The sequence below is a fragment of the Oncorhynchus mykiss genome, chromosome 17, assembly GCF_013265735.2.
Source record: "Oncorhynchus mykiss isolate Arlee chromosome 17, USDA_OmykA_1.1, whole genome shotgun sequence".
In the NCBI taxonomy this organism is placed as follows: domain Eukaryota; kingdom Metazoa; phylum Chordata; class Actinopteri; order Salmoniformes; family Salmonidae; genus Oncorhynchus; species Oncorhynchus mykiss.
Window position 1 is genome coordinate 37,319,457 of NC_048581.1, and position 13,107 is coordinate 37,332,563.

Below are 13,107 nucleotides of genomic sequence, written 5' to 3' on the forward strand. Positions count from 1 at the left end.
AAATGTTGCTGCCAATTTTATTTATAGGATATATTCAATATGTGGGAGGTTTGTAAATGCAAATAGTTATTTTGGCTTTGTTAGTCATTCTGTTCTAATCTTTTTTGGCTTGTAATTAGCTCATTGTGCTTTTTAATACCTTTACACACCTTTTAGTGTGGTATATCTAGTAATTACATCCAATGTCATTTCTACATATAGATGTAAATAAACAAAGATGGAGCTTTTCACTGTAATGCACAGGGAGTGAGTATTTTGTTCAAAGGGAGATTTTACAGCTAATTTTTCAATAAATCTTTGCTGGTCTTGTCAAGGCGTTATTTGTAGAGTTACCTGTCCAATTAATGCTTCCCAACATGTTCCGGCCAGTTGAAACTTTGGTCACACCCCAGAAACATTTATCAACACAAAGATGCTTGGTTCGAAGCAAATATGTACATGTATCCACTTTATTTGTATTGTGTACATTTCATATTGATACTGCTAAAATATAGAATAAATATCTGAGGTGTTTTATATCATACAGAGCACCTAGTGGTTATACAGGTTTTCCTGTACATGAAGCCGGGCGACTGTTTAAGGCCCCATACACTGTCAGGACAACTGCTTTGTACAACATCTGTACAGTTTGAGTATGTACAGGGATTATGGCCCATTATGTTTTGCTGCTGGTCTATTCTAAATGTTCCTCTGGCTCAGATCCAGTCACTGCAGTTTGGCAGCCCAACCGGGAGAGGGGGGTACATTCATATGACTTTTCTCTCAACTTTAAAGGATTGTGATTTCAGTATCCAAGTTCTGATATGCTTCATCTTGCAACTCACAATAAATCTTGTCCATTCGCTGGAATGCAAGGTGACCTTTTTTACCTAAAAGAAGAAAAAAATGCATCAGGTCTACAAAAAAAATCAAGGCTTACATTTGTAAAGCGTCTCAAGAGTACGATTGTTGACCTCAGATCAGTTTTGCCTTTTAAATCATAATGGATAACTGTGGGGACCTGATCCTACGTTAGCACTCTTACTTAGAAGATTCGTGATATAGGCCCAGGTTTCTTATCATTCACTCATGAACACAATATAGGAATTCAGAAAATGATGCATCTTAGGTAGAAATCTAGCCCAATTGAACACAGGACAGTTATTAAAATGATTTATGTAATCAAGTAATTGCAAGCAAATGAACATGTTAATGAAAACACCATCTGGCTGATTACCAAATGATAGCACAGTCTCTCTAGCAGCGCTGCGTAGGTCCTCGTCAGCCGACCGCCACAACTCAGCCACCTGCTCCACACTCTCAGTCGCCTGCCAAACACAGGAGTTCAAAGTTCAAAGCGTGTTATATAAACCAAACCACTAGGGTGCCATCTCCTCAAAACATAACCACAACACATCTCAAGAATAAACACCTGTAGCTTTACGCTGGCTTGGTGTCTTTATTTTCAAGCAGGGCCAAAGGTCTACCACTTGAGTGGCTCCCTCAAATATGCCACCAAAAAAATCCCAATGAAATAGGGTGGTAGAGAGAACTGCCAGGCCAAAACAAACAGGATTATAGCATTGGCAGCCAACGGGCTGGTAATCTACAGCATTCGTGTCCAGGATAAGATGGTGTGTTGACGCAGAGTGGCGAATGGCAACATGTGGGCAGACAGAGGAGAGATCATCTGTGTATTCTGGGATTTGGGTTTGGTCTCCTTGTGAAACCCTGTGGCTTCGGCACAAAGACATCACACACCAAGAGGACTCACTTTGAGACACTTGAGGGCCAGACAGGCAGCCTGCTGGAGCTGGACATTGCTGTCCCTCAGGGTTTCCGTGTAGTAGACGATAGCCTAGGAGGATAATACAATTACAAGGACATAAACTACTTTATGTTCCAGTTTCCCAGACTCAGATTAAACCTAGTCCTCGACTAAAACAACTCTTTCAATGGAGAACCTCCATTCTGAATGCTTTTTACTCCTGAACAAGGCTTAGTCTGTGTCTGCAAAACCGGTCCTAGAAGAACTTCACTAATAAAGCATCATATAACAATGATATGCACTGCTGCTCAGAGTCTCAGTTTAATCAACTGTAATAAATACCATCCCAACCGAGGGAGGGATGATGGATCTAGACTAGAGCTACAGTAAAGACTAAATAGTAGGATGAGATGCTTGTGTTGTCCTTCGGTAATGGATTTGTTTCTTATGGATCCCAGGACTCTTTGAGAATAATTACACAATTTAGAAAGGTAAAGAAATTAGTATTTCATTATTTACAAAACATTCATAAGCATTACAATTCATTAGCATTTATAACATTTAATAAATCCTCTTAGATATAAAGTCCCCTGTTCTGGAGACCTGTGTGGTTCTGGTACCAGTTCCAACCAACATTTTTGCTTATACATCGATCTGTGGACACCGTAGATCGAAATTGCTTGCGTAGCCCTGGTTCCCATGGACACAGTAGTATATTTAGTCCGCCTGTGTGACGTAAGATGTGACATTTGAAACCACTTGAAGCTGGGATGTCCCTCCCTTCGCTCTTCCGACTGTCCACCAACTCCTGGCTGAACCCTATGTCACGGCCACTGATAAAGCACATGCCTGCAAACCTTACATCGTAGCGCAGCAGGAGAGAGGGGTTTCATCACTATAGCACGTTCAGAGATCGATTTATAGCTATTAATCTAAAATGATTAATAGATTCTAAACAAAGAACACTTTGTCATAGATGGACAGGATATGAGATGAAAGGCTAGTTCCTAATGAGTTCAGGAAGCCAATCTAGAAGGTAGGAAGCTAGAGCTCTGTGTGATGTTCATAGTGGTGGGAGCAGACATTTTGATCAAAACAGACCTTTAGAAAATATACACATTTTCTCTTACACTAAACATACAAATATGTATTTTACAGTTATAAGGAAGGTGAAATCTTATAGTTAGTGGTTTTATAATTTGATTATACTACATTTAGAACGCATATAAGTTATTTCAGTGTTATTCATAGACTTTTGTTGAATAGTTTCATATTTTCATATTTTTATCATATTTGTTCTGTGTACATGCAGCTTGTGTCCTAAAAAGTGACTACACCTCAGCAATTTATAACTCTTTTTTACCAGAAAGGTGACAATTGAACCTTTCTTGGAATATTTCAATTTTACCTTTTGTGATACAGCCTGGATTCGAACCAGGGACGGTAGTGACGCCTCTTGCACTGAGATGCAGTGCCTTAGACCGCAGTACCACTCAGGAGCCCATTACTAGTTATTGTTTATGGTCCTCTCATGATAAATAATTACTTTTGGGGATTATGTAGATTACATTTTAAATTATATGCAGTTACATTTCAGAGGTTTTAAACAAAGAAGGATTTATAAACATTTACAAGCTTTTTGTAACTTGTACTTGACACCCAGGGCCATAAGACGTTATGACACGGTCATAATCCTGTCATAATTTGTCATAACAACTGCTATAACTTGCCATAACCTGTCATAATTGGTCATAACACTGTCATGGCCCATATATTTACAACTGATGTAAATGAATTATTTACAGTTATGTTTATTGTCATCGTATTTGAAATAACTTGTAGAAAATACGCTTTATGACTCTGTCATGAAGCATTATGACCATCCTGTGTCACTTTACTTGGACTAAGAAATTACACTTTTGACAATGACAAGAGCATTATGACCATCATAATCATATAAGCCAGAAAGGCCTGTCACATACATGCCATTATATCAGTCATCAGTCGAAAGAACAATGTCTCGTCCTACTCCTAAAATATGCTCCTGCATTCAATCCCAGTCATCAGCAGCAAAGCATTGGGGTAGGTGCATGTCTGACATCAACGTGTGCGCAATTACAAAGATAATTTAATATGGTCAATAAAATAAAAATAAATCTAAAATAAACATACTGTTGACACGTAGGCTATGGTGTAATGGAATGTTTTGCCTTGTGTGGAAGGTTTTGTGGGTTTTGACACTCTTATGTAGGTGTCATAACCAGCCTTAAAATGACGCAATACATGTCACAACAGGTCTAAATATATGTGTCGTGACAGTGTTATAACCGTGTCATAACTGTGTCATGATACTGGGTGTCATATAAAGTGTTACCAAGCAGGTAATGACTTAAAAGTTTCACTATTGGCCTCGTCCGTACCTTTGTCCTGAAGGCCTTGTAGCCCACGGCTCTGCAGAGACAGTTGCTGGCTGCCTGGGACACCTTGTGGTTGGCATCTGTCTGGAGACTGGCTAGGCGCTGGAGGGTATAGCCCAGGGGCAGCAGTTCGACGATGCGCCTCCCTTTCAGCTTCTTCAATGCCTTTCTCCTCTTAGGACTCTCCAGAGCAGTCACCAGGTGCACTGACAAACACACACACCAAAAGATTGTAAGTTATTTTTACCTTTCTATATAATACATTAGGAACCACCTGCTCTTTCCATGACATAGACTGGCCAGGTGAATCCAGGTGAAAGCTATAATTCCTTACCTATGTCACCTGTTAAATCCACTTCAATCAATGTAGATGAAGGGGAGGAGACAGGTTCAATAATTATTTTTAAGCCTTGAGACTTAAATGGGCAAGAAAATTGAGTGTGTCAAGAACTGCAACGGTTGGGTTTTTCACACAACAGTTTCCTGTTTGTATCAATAATGGCCCACCACCCAAAGGACATCCAGCCAACTTGACACAACTGTAGGAAGCATTGGAGTTAACATGGACCAGCATCCCTGTGGAACGCGTTCAACACCTTGTAGAGTCCGTGCCCCAACGAATTTAGGCTTTTCTGAGGGCAAAAGGGGGTGCAACACAATATTAGGAAGCTGTTCCTAATGTTTTGCACACTCAGTGTATAATTAAAAATCTGGGTGCCAGTTTGCTTTTGTCTGCTTAAAGACAACTTGTCATTAATTTGCCGAACAACTCGGTAGGTATTGTTGAATGCAGAAACAGTAAGGAAGGTATAAACAGGCTAAATATTTGTACAACAACAGTTGGAAAGGAAATAGATAGAGAGATAAAGGACACACATGTTGAGGAGATGTTGAGCAGAAACCCAAAAGGGCTTATCAATAAAAACCACAAGACTGAACCATCCCCTATCAGTCAAAATGCATAGCCTATTGTACAATAATAAAACAAATTATGCATGGCTTCCATCCAATACAGTACTCTGGGCTGTTCCCCAACTGCTGCTGTGGCAGCTCAGACTAGACCTGGGTTCAAATACTATTTGAAATACTTTGAACCCTTTCTTGAGCATGCCTGAAGTGCCAGGTGGATGGTTTTGCACTTTTGGGACTTTTCTGTTGGTTCCACATTGCAACGGGCACACTAAACCAAGCACATCTAATCATTTCAAACAGTAGTTGACCCCAGGTCTGGCTAGACCATACATGCCCAATTATCAAAGCTTTTCTGCAGCATTCTTCACAGGGCAACTCATCACGTTCTGCACATGCAGATTTACAGTAGTATGGATCTTTCAGTGTGTGGTGTGAGTTGTCCCCTGGGCTTTCTGAAGACACAGCTGTAGGGGCCACTAACGAAACCTGTCCTTTGTTTCACACGATGGGTCTTTTCATGTCCTAGAGCACCCACATGCTTCAGTTTATGACTTAATTTAGTTCTGGTGTACATGGAATAGGAATAGTGTCGACAGATTCCATCCAGATGTGTAGTGTGTCTTGGGAATGTTTTTGGGACTCTCACGTTCTCCTGGATCTAAAATACAGTTGAAGTCGGAAGTTTACATACACTTAGGTTGGAGTCAGTAAACTTTTTTTCCACTCCACAAATTTCTTGTTAACAAACTATACTTTTGGCAAGTCGGTTAGGACATCTACTTTGTGCATGACACAAGTAACTTTTCCAACAATTGTTTACAGACAGATTGTTTCACATGTAATTCCCTGTATCACAATTCCAGTGGGTCAGAAGTTTACATACACTAAGTTGATTGTGCCTTTAAACAGCTTGGAAAATTCCAGAAAATGATGTAATGGCTTTAGAAGCTTCTGATAGGCTAATTGACATAATTTCAGTCAATTGGAGGTGTACCTGTGGATGTATTTCAAGGCCTACCTTCAAACTCAGTACCTCTTTGCTTGACATCATGGGAAAATCAAAAGAAATCATCCAAGACCTCAGAAAAAATATTGTAGACCACAAGTTTGGTTCATCCTTGGGAGCAATTTCCAAATGCCTGAAGGTACCACGTTCATCTGTACAAACAATTGTACGCAAGTATAAACACCATGGGACCACGCAGCCGTCATACCACTCAGGAAGGAGACGCGTTCTGTCTCCTAGAGATGAACGTACCTTGGTGCGAAAAGTGCAAATCATTCCCAGAACAACAGCAAAGGACCCTGTGAAGATGCTGGAGGAAACGGGTACAAAAGTATCTATAACCACAGTAAAACGAGTCCTATATCGACATAACCTGAAATGCCGCTCAGCAAGGAAGAAGCCACTGCTCCAAAACCGCCATAAAAAAGTGAGACTAAGGTTTGCAACTGCACATGGGGACAAATATGGAGAAATGTCTTCTGGTCTGATGAAACAAAAATAGAACTGCTTGGCCATAATGACCATCATTATATTTGGAGGAAAAGGGGAGTAGCTTGCAAGCCGAAGAACACCATCCCAACCGTGAAGCACGGGGGTGGCAGCATCATGTTGTCGGGGTGCTTTTGCTGCAGGAGGGACTGGTGCACTTCACAAAATAGATGGCATTATGAGGGAGGAAAATCATGTGGATATACTGAAGCAACATCTCAAGACGTCAGTCAGGAAGTTTAAGCTTGGTCGCCAATGTGTCTTCCAAATGGACAATGACCCCAAGCATACTTCCAAAGTTGTGGCAAAATGGCTTAAGGACATCAAAGTCAAGGTATTGGAGTGGCCATCACAAAGCCCTGACCTCAATCCTATAGAAAATTTGTGGGCAGAATTGAAAAAGCGTGTGCGAGCAAGGAGGCCTACAAACCTGACTCAGTTACACCAGCTCTGTCAGGAGGAATGGGCCAAAATTCACCCAACTTATTGTGGGACGCTTGTGGAAGGCTACCCGACACGTTTGACCCAAGTTAAACAATTTAAAGGCAATGCTACCAAATACTAATTGAGTATATGTAAACTTCTGACCCACTGGGAATGTGATGTAAGAAATAAAAGTTGAAATAAGTCATTGCCTCTACTATTATTCTGACATTTCACATTCTTAAAATAAAGTGGTGATCCTAACCTACCTAAGACAGGGTATTTTTACTGGGATTAAATGTCAGGAATTGTGAAAAACTGAGTTTAAATGTTTTCGGGTAAGGTGTATGTAAACGTCCGACTTCCGACTTCAACTGTATTTATGCTGTGGTCTACTACATTGTCTTTGCCTCTGCTTCCCGTACAAAACCCCATTGTTTCCTATGGATAGGATTTAGGGGCTTTAAAATATGAATAAATAAATGTATGATACTCACTATCCTCAAGATCAACTCAAGACTGTTCTGTTAAACCGCAAATCTTCCATTATGGTCCTAAGACTAACATACTGTAGCTAACTTTTCTCAAATGCATGGAACTGAATGAGGTGATACAGCAACACTTCAATGTTGAAGGTTGTCGTCGGTTGTGTCTATGTCCCTTCTTTTTATTTTTTATCTTTGCTACTTTTTTGTACAGCCCCGGAGCTTTGCCTGGATGGAATGTAAATGATCCTCTTGCCATGTAAACCAAGCCTGCACAGTTTGGTTCAGGTCAGGTCAGCATGATAGTGTGAAAGAGTCCTATGACAGGATACCTTCTCTGGAGAGGCGGGATATGTGTTCTCCCAGGTCTGTGAAGCTCCAGCGGCTCAGGTAGGTGGAGAGCTGGAAAACTGTGACCCTCTGTGGACTGTAGCGGGCCATAGGCACCATCCGACAGCTAGCTTGGATCTGCTGCAACAGCTGCGCAAACACTGCAGACGACACAATTTTTCAGTGACCCACTACAGTCAAATACCAGCTAGCCTCTGGGTCATTCCACCAACTTGGAGAGAATTATGTGAACATTACAGTTTTGAAAACATAGCTTGTCCATAAAAAAAGTGGTTAAGCTACAAATTTCTGTACTGAATGAAATATTACCACTACTTTTGTAAAAACCATGTCTATCTTTATTTCCAAAACACAATTCAACACAATCACAATCGCTTGTTTGTCTTTTAATAATGTTAAGCATCTTTTAACACAGGCTTAACATGTACTGTAACAAACACTTTGTACGTTTTCTTTTTACACATTTAACATAGGCCAGGCCCTGTTGTTACCTCATATCCCAGTGATAATGCCTTGCTTCAATTGGCTCAACCATTGGCTCAGCTTACCCAATTTTGACCATATTAGTCCACACAGCTACAAGGATGCACATGCTGGGGTTATGACCTCATATTGAAGCTTATAGAGAACCCAACTGATATATAGAACCATTTAAAAATGATCTGCTTTGGTTTAGATACAAGCACCATGAAACCTCTAACACAGCACATTCATTTGACAGGCTCTGTTGTGGCACTCTTTTCATGGAACGACCCCTCTATCTACCTTAGGCATAGCTGTTTTAACGAAACCGAAAGGAGCAGTTGGAGGTAAAGGATGACAGCTGCCATTTGGGACATTTTTCATCAGTCAACAGATTTGATATTGTGACTAATACTGGAACATACTGTATCACTTTTAGCCTGATTACCTGCTTCTGCATTCAATTACATTATATGATTGGCCTGCCAAGACAACAATTAGGTGGCCAAAGCAGTAAAAGACTAGCAACCAGGCTAGCAACTATACTGAAGCCATGCCCTTTTATTGTTTCCATTGAGTTAGCTGTTGTGCTACGGTGCTGACCTGCATCTGGCTGGCCGGGCTGCTTGGCTTTGACCTTGTGGATGTAGCGTTTCCTTAGGGTCTGGACAAACGTGTCAGTGGGGCAGCAGAGGGGCGACTCGGTGCTTGTACACTCCTCCCAAAACACCAGCAACTCCCTCTGTCTCTGGGCCTTTGGGAGAACTAGGGGAAGATCAGAGGAAGAGTTATGCAGATGTACTATGTTAATTTGACCAGTTTCTCACAGCAAGAAAATAATCCTGCAGCAACAAGAAATGTGAATTATTATATGGATAATAATTAAATTGACCTTTTTTTAGGGGTTGGTCTATTTTTTGGGGTGGGCAAATCAAACTTTAGAAGCCTTTTTAAACCTTGCATTCACTACAAGTTTGCATTTCCTGTCTGCGACAACAGAGTCATCAAATTAAGAGCATACACCTGTACATTTATTGATATGTTAAATCAGATCAGAGGCCTCACACTGACCACTATTGACAGAGTTGTGTAATTCTGTCTATGCAACCATGACAATTTATATCCAGTATCTAGGAAAGTAAGTTAATTAGTCATATACAAAGCGTCTTTTTTAAAGGGAAATGGAGCTTCTCTTCCCTGTCATACATTTGATTTAAAACAATTACAGCGGGACAGGAGACAGACACAAATCAAATCAAATCAAGCTTTATTTATACAGCACATTTCAGAGCCAGGAAAACAATAATAAAAACAATGAAAATAAAAACTGAAATATTTACTACACAACAAACATAAGAGGATAAAAAACTAAAGAAAAGCAACACTAAAAAGTTGTGTTTTAAGAAAGAAAGGGATAGACAAATTCTTATTTACAATGACGGCCTACCGGGGAACAGTGGGGATAGGGATCCTTCTTTGGGATAGGGGGCAGCATTTTCACTTTTGGATGAAAAGCGTGCCTAGAGTAAACTGCCTCCTACTCAGTCCCAGATGCTAATATATGCATATTAGTATTAGCATTGGATAGAAAATATCTGAAGTTTCTAAAACTGTTTGAAAGATGTCTGTGAGTATAACATAACTCATATGGCAGGCAAAAACCTGAGAACAAATCCAAACCGGAAGTGGGAAATCTGAGGTTTGTAGTTTTTTAACTCATACCCTATCAAAAACACAGTGGGATATGGGTTATTTTGCACTTCCTACGGCTTCCACTAGATGTCAACCGTCTTTAGAACATTGTTTCAGGCTTCTACTGCGAAGGGGGCCGAATGAGAGCTGATTGAGTCAGAGGTCTGGCAGCAGCCTCAATCTCAGTCATTCGCATTCACATGAGAGGTAGCTCTTGCTTTTCTACAGACAATGGAATTCTCCTGTTGGAACGTTATTGAACATTTATGATAAAAACATCCTAAAGATTGATTATATACTTAGTTTGACCAGTTTCTACGACCTGTAATATAACTTTTTGAACTTTTCATCCAACGTTCGGCTGGACCTGAACGCGCGTTTGTATTTGTTTATCAAACGCCCTAACAAAATAAGCTATTTGGACATAAATACTGAAATTTATCGAACAAATCAAACATTTATTGTGGAACTGGGATTCATGAGAGTGCATTCTGATGAAGATCATCAAAGGTAAGTGAATATTTATAATGCCATTTCTGACTATTGTTGACAACACAATATGGCAGATATCTTTTTGGCTGCTTTGTTGTCTGAACGCTGTACTCAGATTATTGCATGGTTTGCTTTTTCCGTAAAGTTAGCAGAACCCAAGTCCTAGACAAGTTTTAACTGCCTTGTTCAGGGGCAGAATTACAGATATTTACCTTGTCAGCTCAGGGATTCGGTCCAGTAACCTTTTGGTTACTGGCCCAACACTCTAACCACTAGGCTACCTGCCGCCCCTGTGCTGAAGGTACTGCTAAAGGCTTTCGAACCCTCGCCATATGTATGGTCCAGAAGCAGCTCTGTTGGCTACGAACCCAAACTCTGACACATACAAAGATATTTTTGTCATTTTCCCCCATTTTTTAAAATAGTTGAACCAGTCTCTAAAACAAAGCATTTGAGAGAGAAAAGATGGCTACTTACTGTTACTGACAGAGAGCATGTCTGCTGTCTCCAGCATCAACCTGCTCACTTTTTCAAGTACCTCTGCTTGGAGTGACATCTCTTCCAAAATGTCCCTGTGAACTACCGCTGACTCTGAACTCCTCATTGCCTGTAAATCAGGGCCACTGGTTACACACTTTCAATTTTAGGCTGCATAGTTACACAGTTATAACTACTTCCATTACGATTTACTTTGTTATTTTAATTTAAACCATTCCCTGTGTCCCAATTCTCTGTCCTTTCCCCCGAAGAGTGCACTTGTTCACTTACCCATTGGATTTAAAAGGAAATGACTTCTGGACCATGCTTACACCAAAACAATGCTTGTACATTTGCGGTGAAAAGTACATGATCTCACACTTAAAACCTTTTGTGACTAGGGGGCAGTATTTTCATTTTTGGAAAAATAACGTTCCCGTAGTAAACGGGATATTTTGTCAGGACAAGATGCTAGAATATGCATATAATTGACAGCTTAGGATAGAAAACACTCTAAAGTTTCCAAAACTGTAAAAATATTGTCTGTGAGTATAACAGAACTGATATTGCAGGCGAAAGCCTGAGAAAAATCCAATCCGGAAGTGCCTCATGTTTTGAAAGCGCTGCGTTCCAATGCGTCCCTATTGAGCAGTGAATGGGCTATCAACCAGATTACTTTTTCTCCGTAAATCCCAAGGTATCTACAGCATTGTGACGTAGTTTTACGCATTCATGTTGAAGAATACCCGTAAGCGGCTACATTGCGCAACTGGTCACCTGATGCTCTTAGAGTGATTCTCGCGTAAAATACAGAGGTAGCATTATTCCAATCGGTCCTACTGAAAAACCAATTGTCCCGGTGGATATATTATCGAATAGATATTTGAAAAACACCTTCAGGATTGATTATAAACAACGTTTGCCATGTTTCTGTCGATATTATGGAGTTAATTGGAATATTTTTTGGCATTTTCGTGACTGCAATTTCCAGGCGATTTCTCAGCCAAACTTGAAGAACAAACGGAGCTATTTTGCCTACAAAAATAATATTTTTGGAAAAAAGGAACATTGGCTATCTAACTAGGAGTCTCGTGAGTGAAAACATCCGAAGCTCATCAAAGGTAAACAATTTAATTTGATTGCTTTTCTGATTTCCGTGACCAAGTTACCTGCTGCTAGCTGGACAAAATGCTATGCTAGGCTATCGATAAACTTACAAAAATGCTTGTCTAGCTTTGGCTGTAAAGCATATTTTGAAAATCTGAGATGACAGGGTGATTAACAAAAGGCTAAGCTGTGTCTCAATATATTTCACTTGTGATTTTCATGAATAGGAATATTTTCTAGGAATATTTATGTCCTTTATGCTACGCTCCCTCATGCGGGATGGGGAGTCACTAGAGGAGAAAGGACAAATACAGACTACTAAACACAGACTAACAACCAAAATGGCCGTCTTGTGTTTGACAGTATTGGACAGGCCCCATACCTCCAGAAGTAGAGTGCAGATGCCCAGGTGTGTTTCCAGAGCATGGTCCAGACTATAGTTCCCGGTGGTCAGCGTGGCAACATCTAGCTTGTCTCGTGATTGGCTTTCCTGATAGAAAATCCCCAGGCTCCTCAGCGTGCTTTCCTGGAATGAGCTGATTCTATTGGATGAAAGAGACATAGTGGAATACAGTAGGGTCTACAGTAGGTCCAAATACTACAATGTGGGCCTGCTGTACTTAATTATCTCAGGTTGGGTGGTCCACAGACTACACATTAATCCACGTTATTATAATGTGATAGTATTAAAATCACATTTCACAAATGTGTATGATTGAAATGGGAATTATGGATTTATGCTACTCTATGTCATGATATATTTCCGATATTTGCTTAGGTCTATCATATATTCAATAGCGCTACACATCCACAAGGGGGCGAGTTGGAGATTTCTCCATGTAGCTACTCTGCTAGTCTCATCTCCAGTCAGTGCTGTGGTGGTGCCTAGAGAAGTGGGTATATTCTAATTTGCCAAAAATGTACCAAATGTCCCTCCCAGCGAAGGAAAGGCACCCTGTGTGAATAACCTACAAATATAAATCCCATGTTGGTCGTTCACTGTCAGACCAACCCAATATGTACTGTAAAAGGATAAATGAGGCTGTC

The 13,107-nt window shown here is 40.4% G+C and overlaps 1 protein-coding gene across 5 annotated transcripts in view; it reads right to left on the bottom strand.

Annotated features, from left to right (window-relative positions):
* Positions 1–424: 424 nt before the first annotated feature.
* ripor3 (RIPOR family member 3) overlaps positions 425–13,107 on the bottom strand; it is a 72,533-nt gene continuing 59,850 nt past the window's right edge. For 4 of the 5 annotated variants that reach the window (XM_036949845.1, XM_021568379.2, XM_021568375.2 and 1 more), the window contains exons 15-22: positions 12,443–12,602; positions 10,954–11,083; positions 8,896–9,057; positions 7,812–7,970; positions 4,168–4,370; positions 1,754–1,837; positions 1,217–1,307; positions 432–869 (exon numbers count right to left, since the gene is read on the bottom strand). In XM_036949845.1, coding sequence (XP_036805740.1) covers positions 769–869; positions 1,217–1,307; positions 1,754–1,837; positions 4,168–4,370; positions 7,812–7,970; positions 8,896–9,057; positions 10,954–11,083; positions 12,443–12,602 — 1,090 coding nt within the window. In that variant the 3' untranslated portion in view covers positions 432–768. Of the gene's footprint in view, positions 870–1,216; positions 1,308–1,753; positions 1,838–4,167; positions 4,371–7,811; positions 7,971–8,895; positions 9,058–10,953; positions 11,084–12,442; positions 12,603–13,107 lie in introns of all 5 variants that reach the window. The other variant, XM_036949846.1, reaches the window with a different exon arrangement.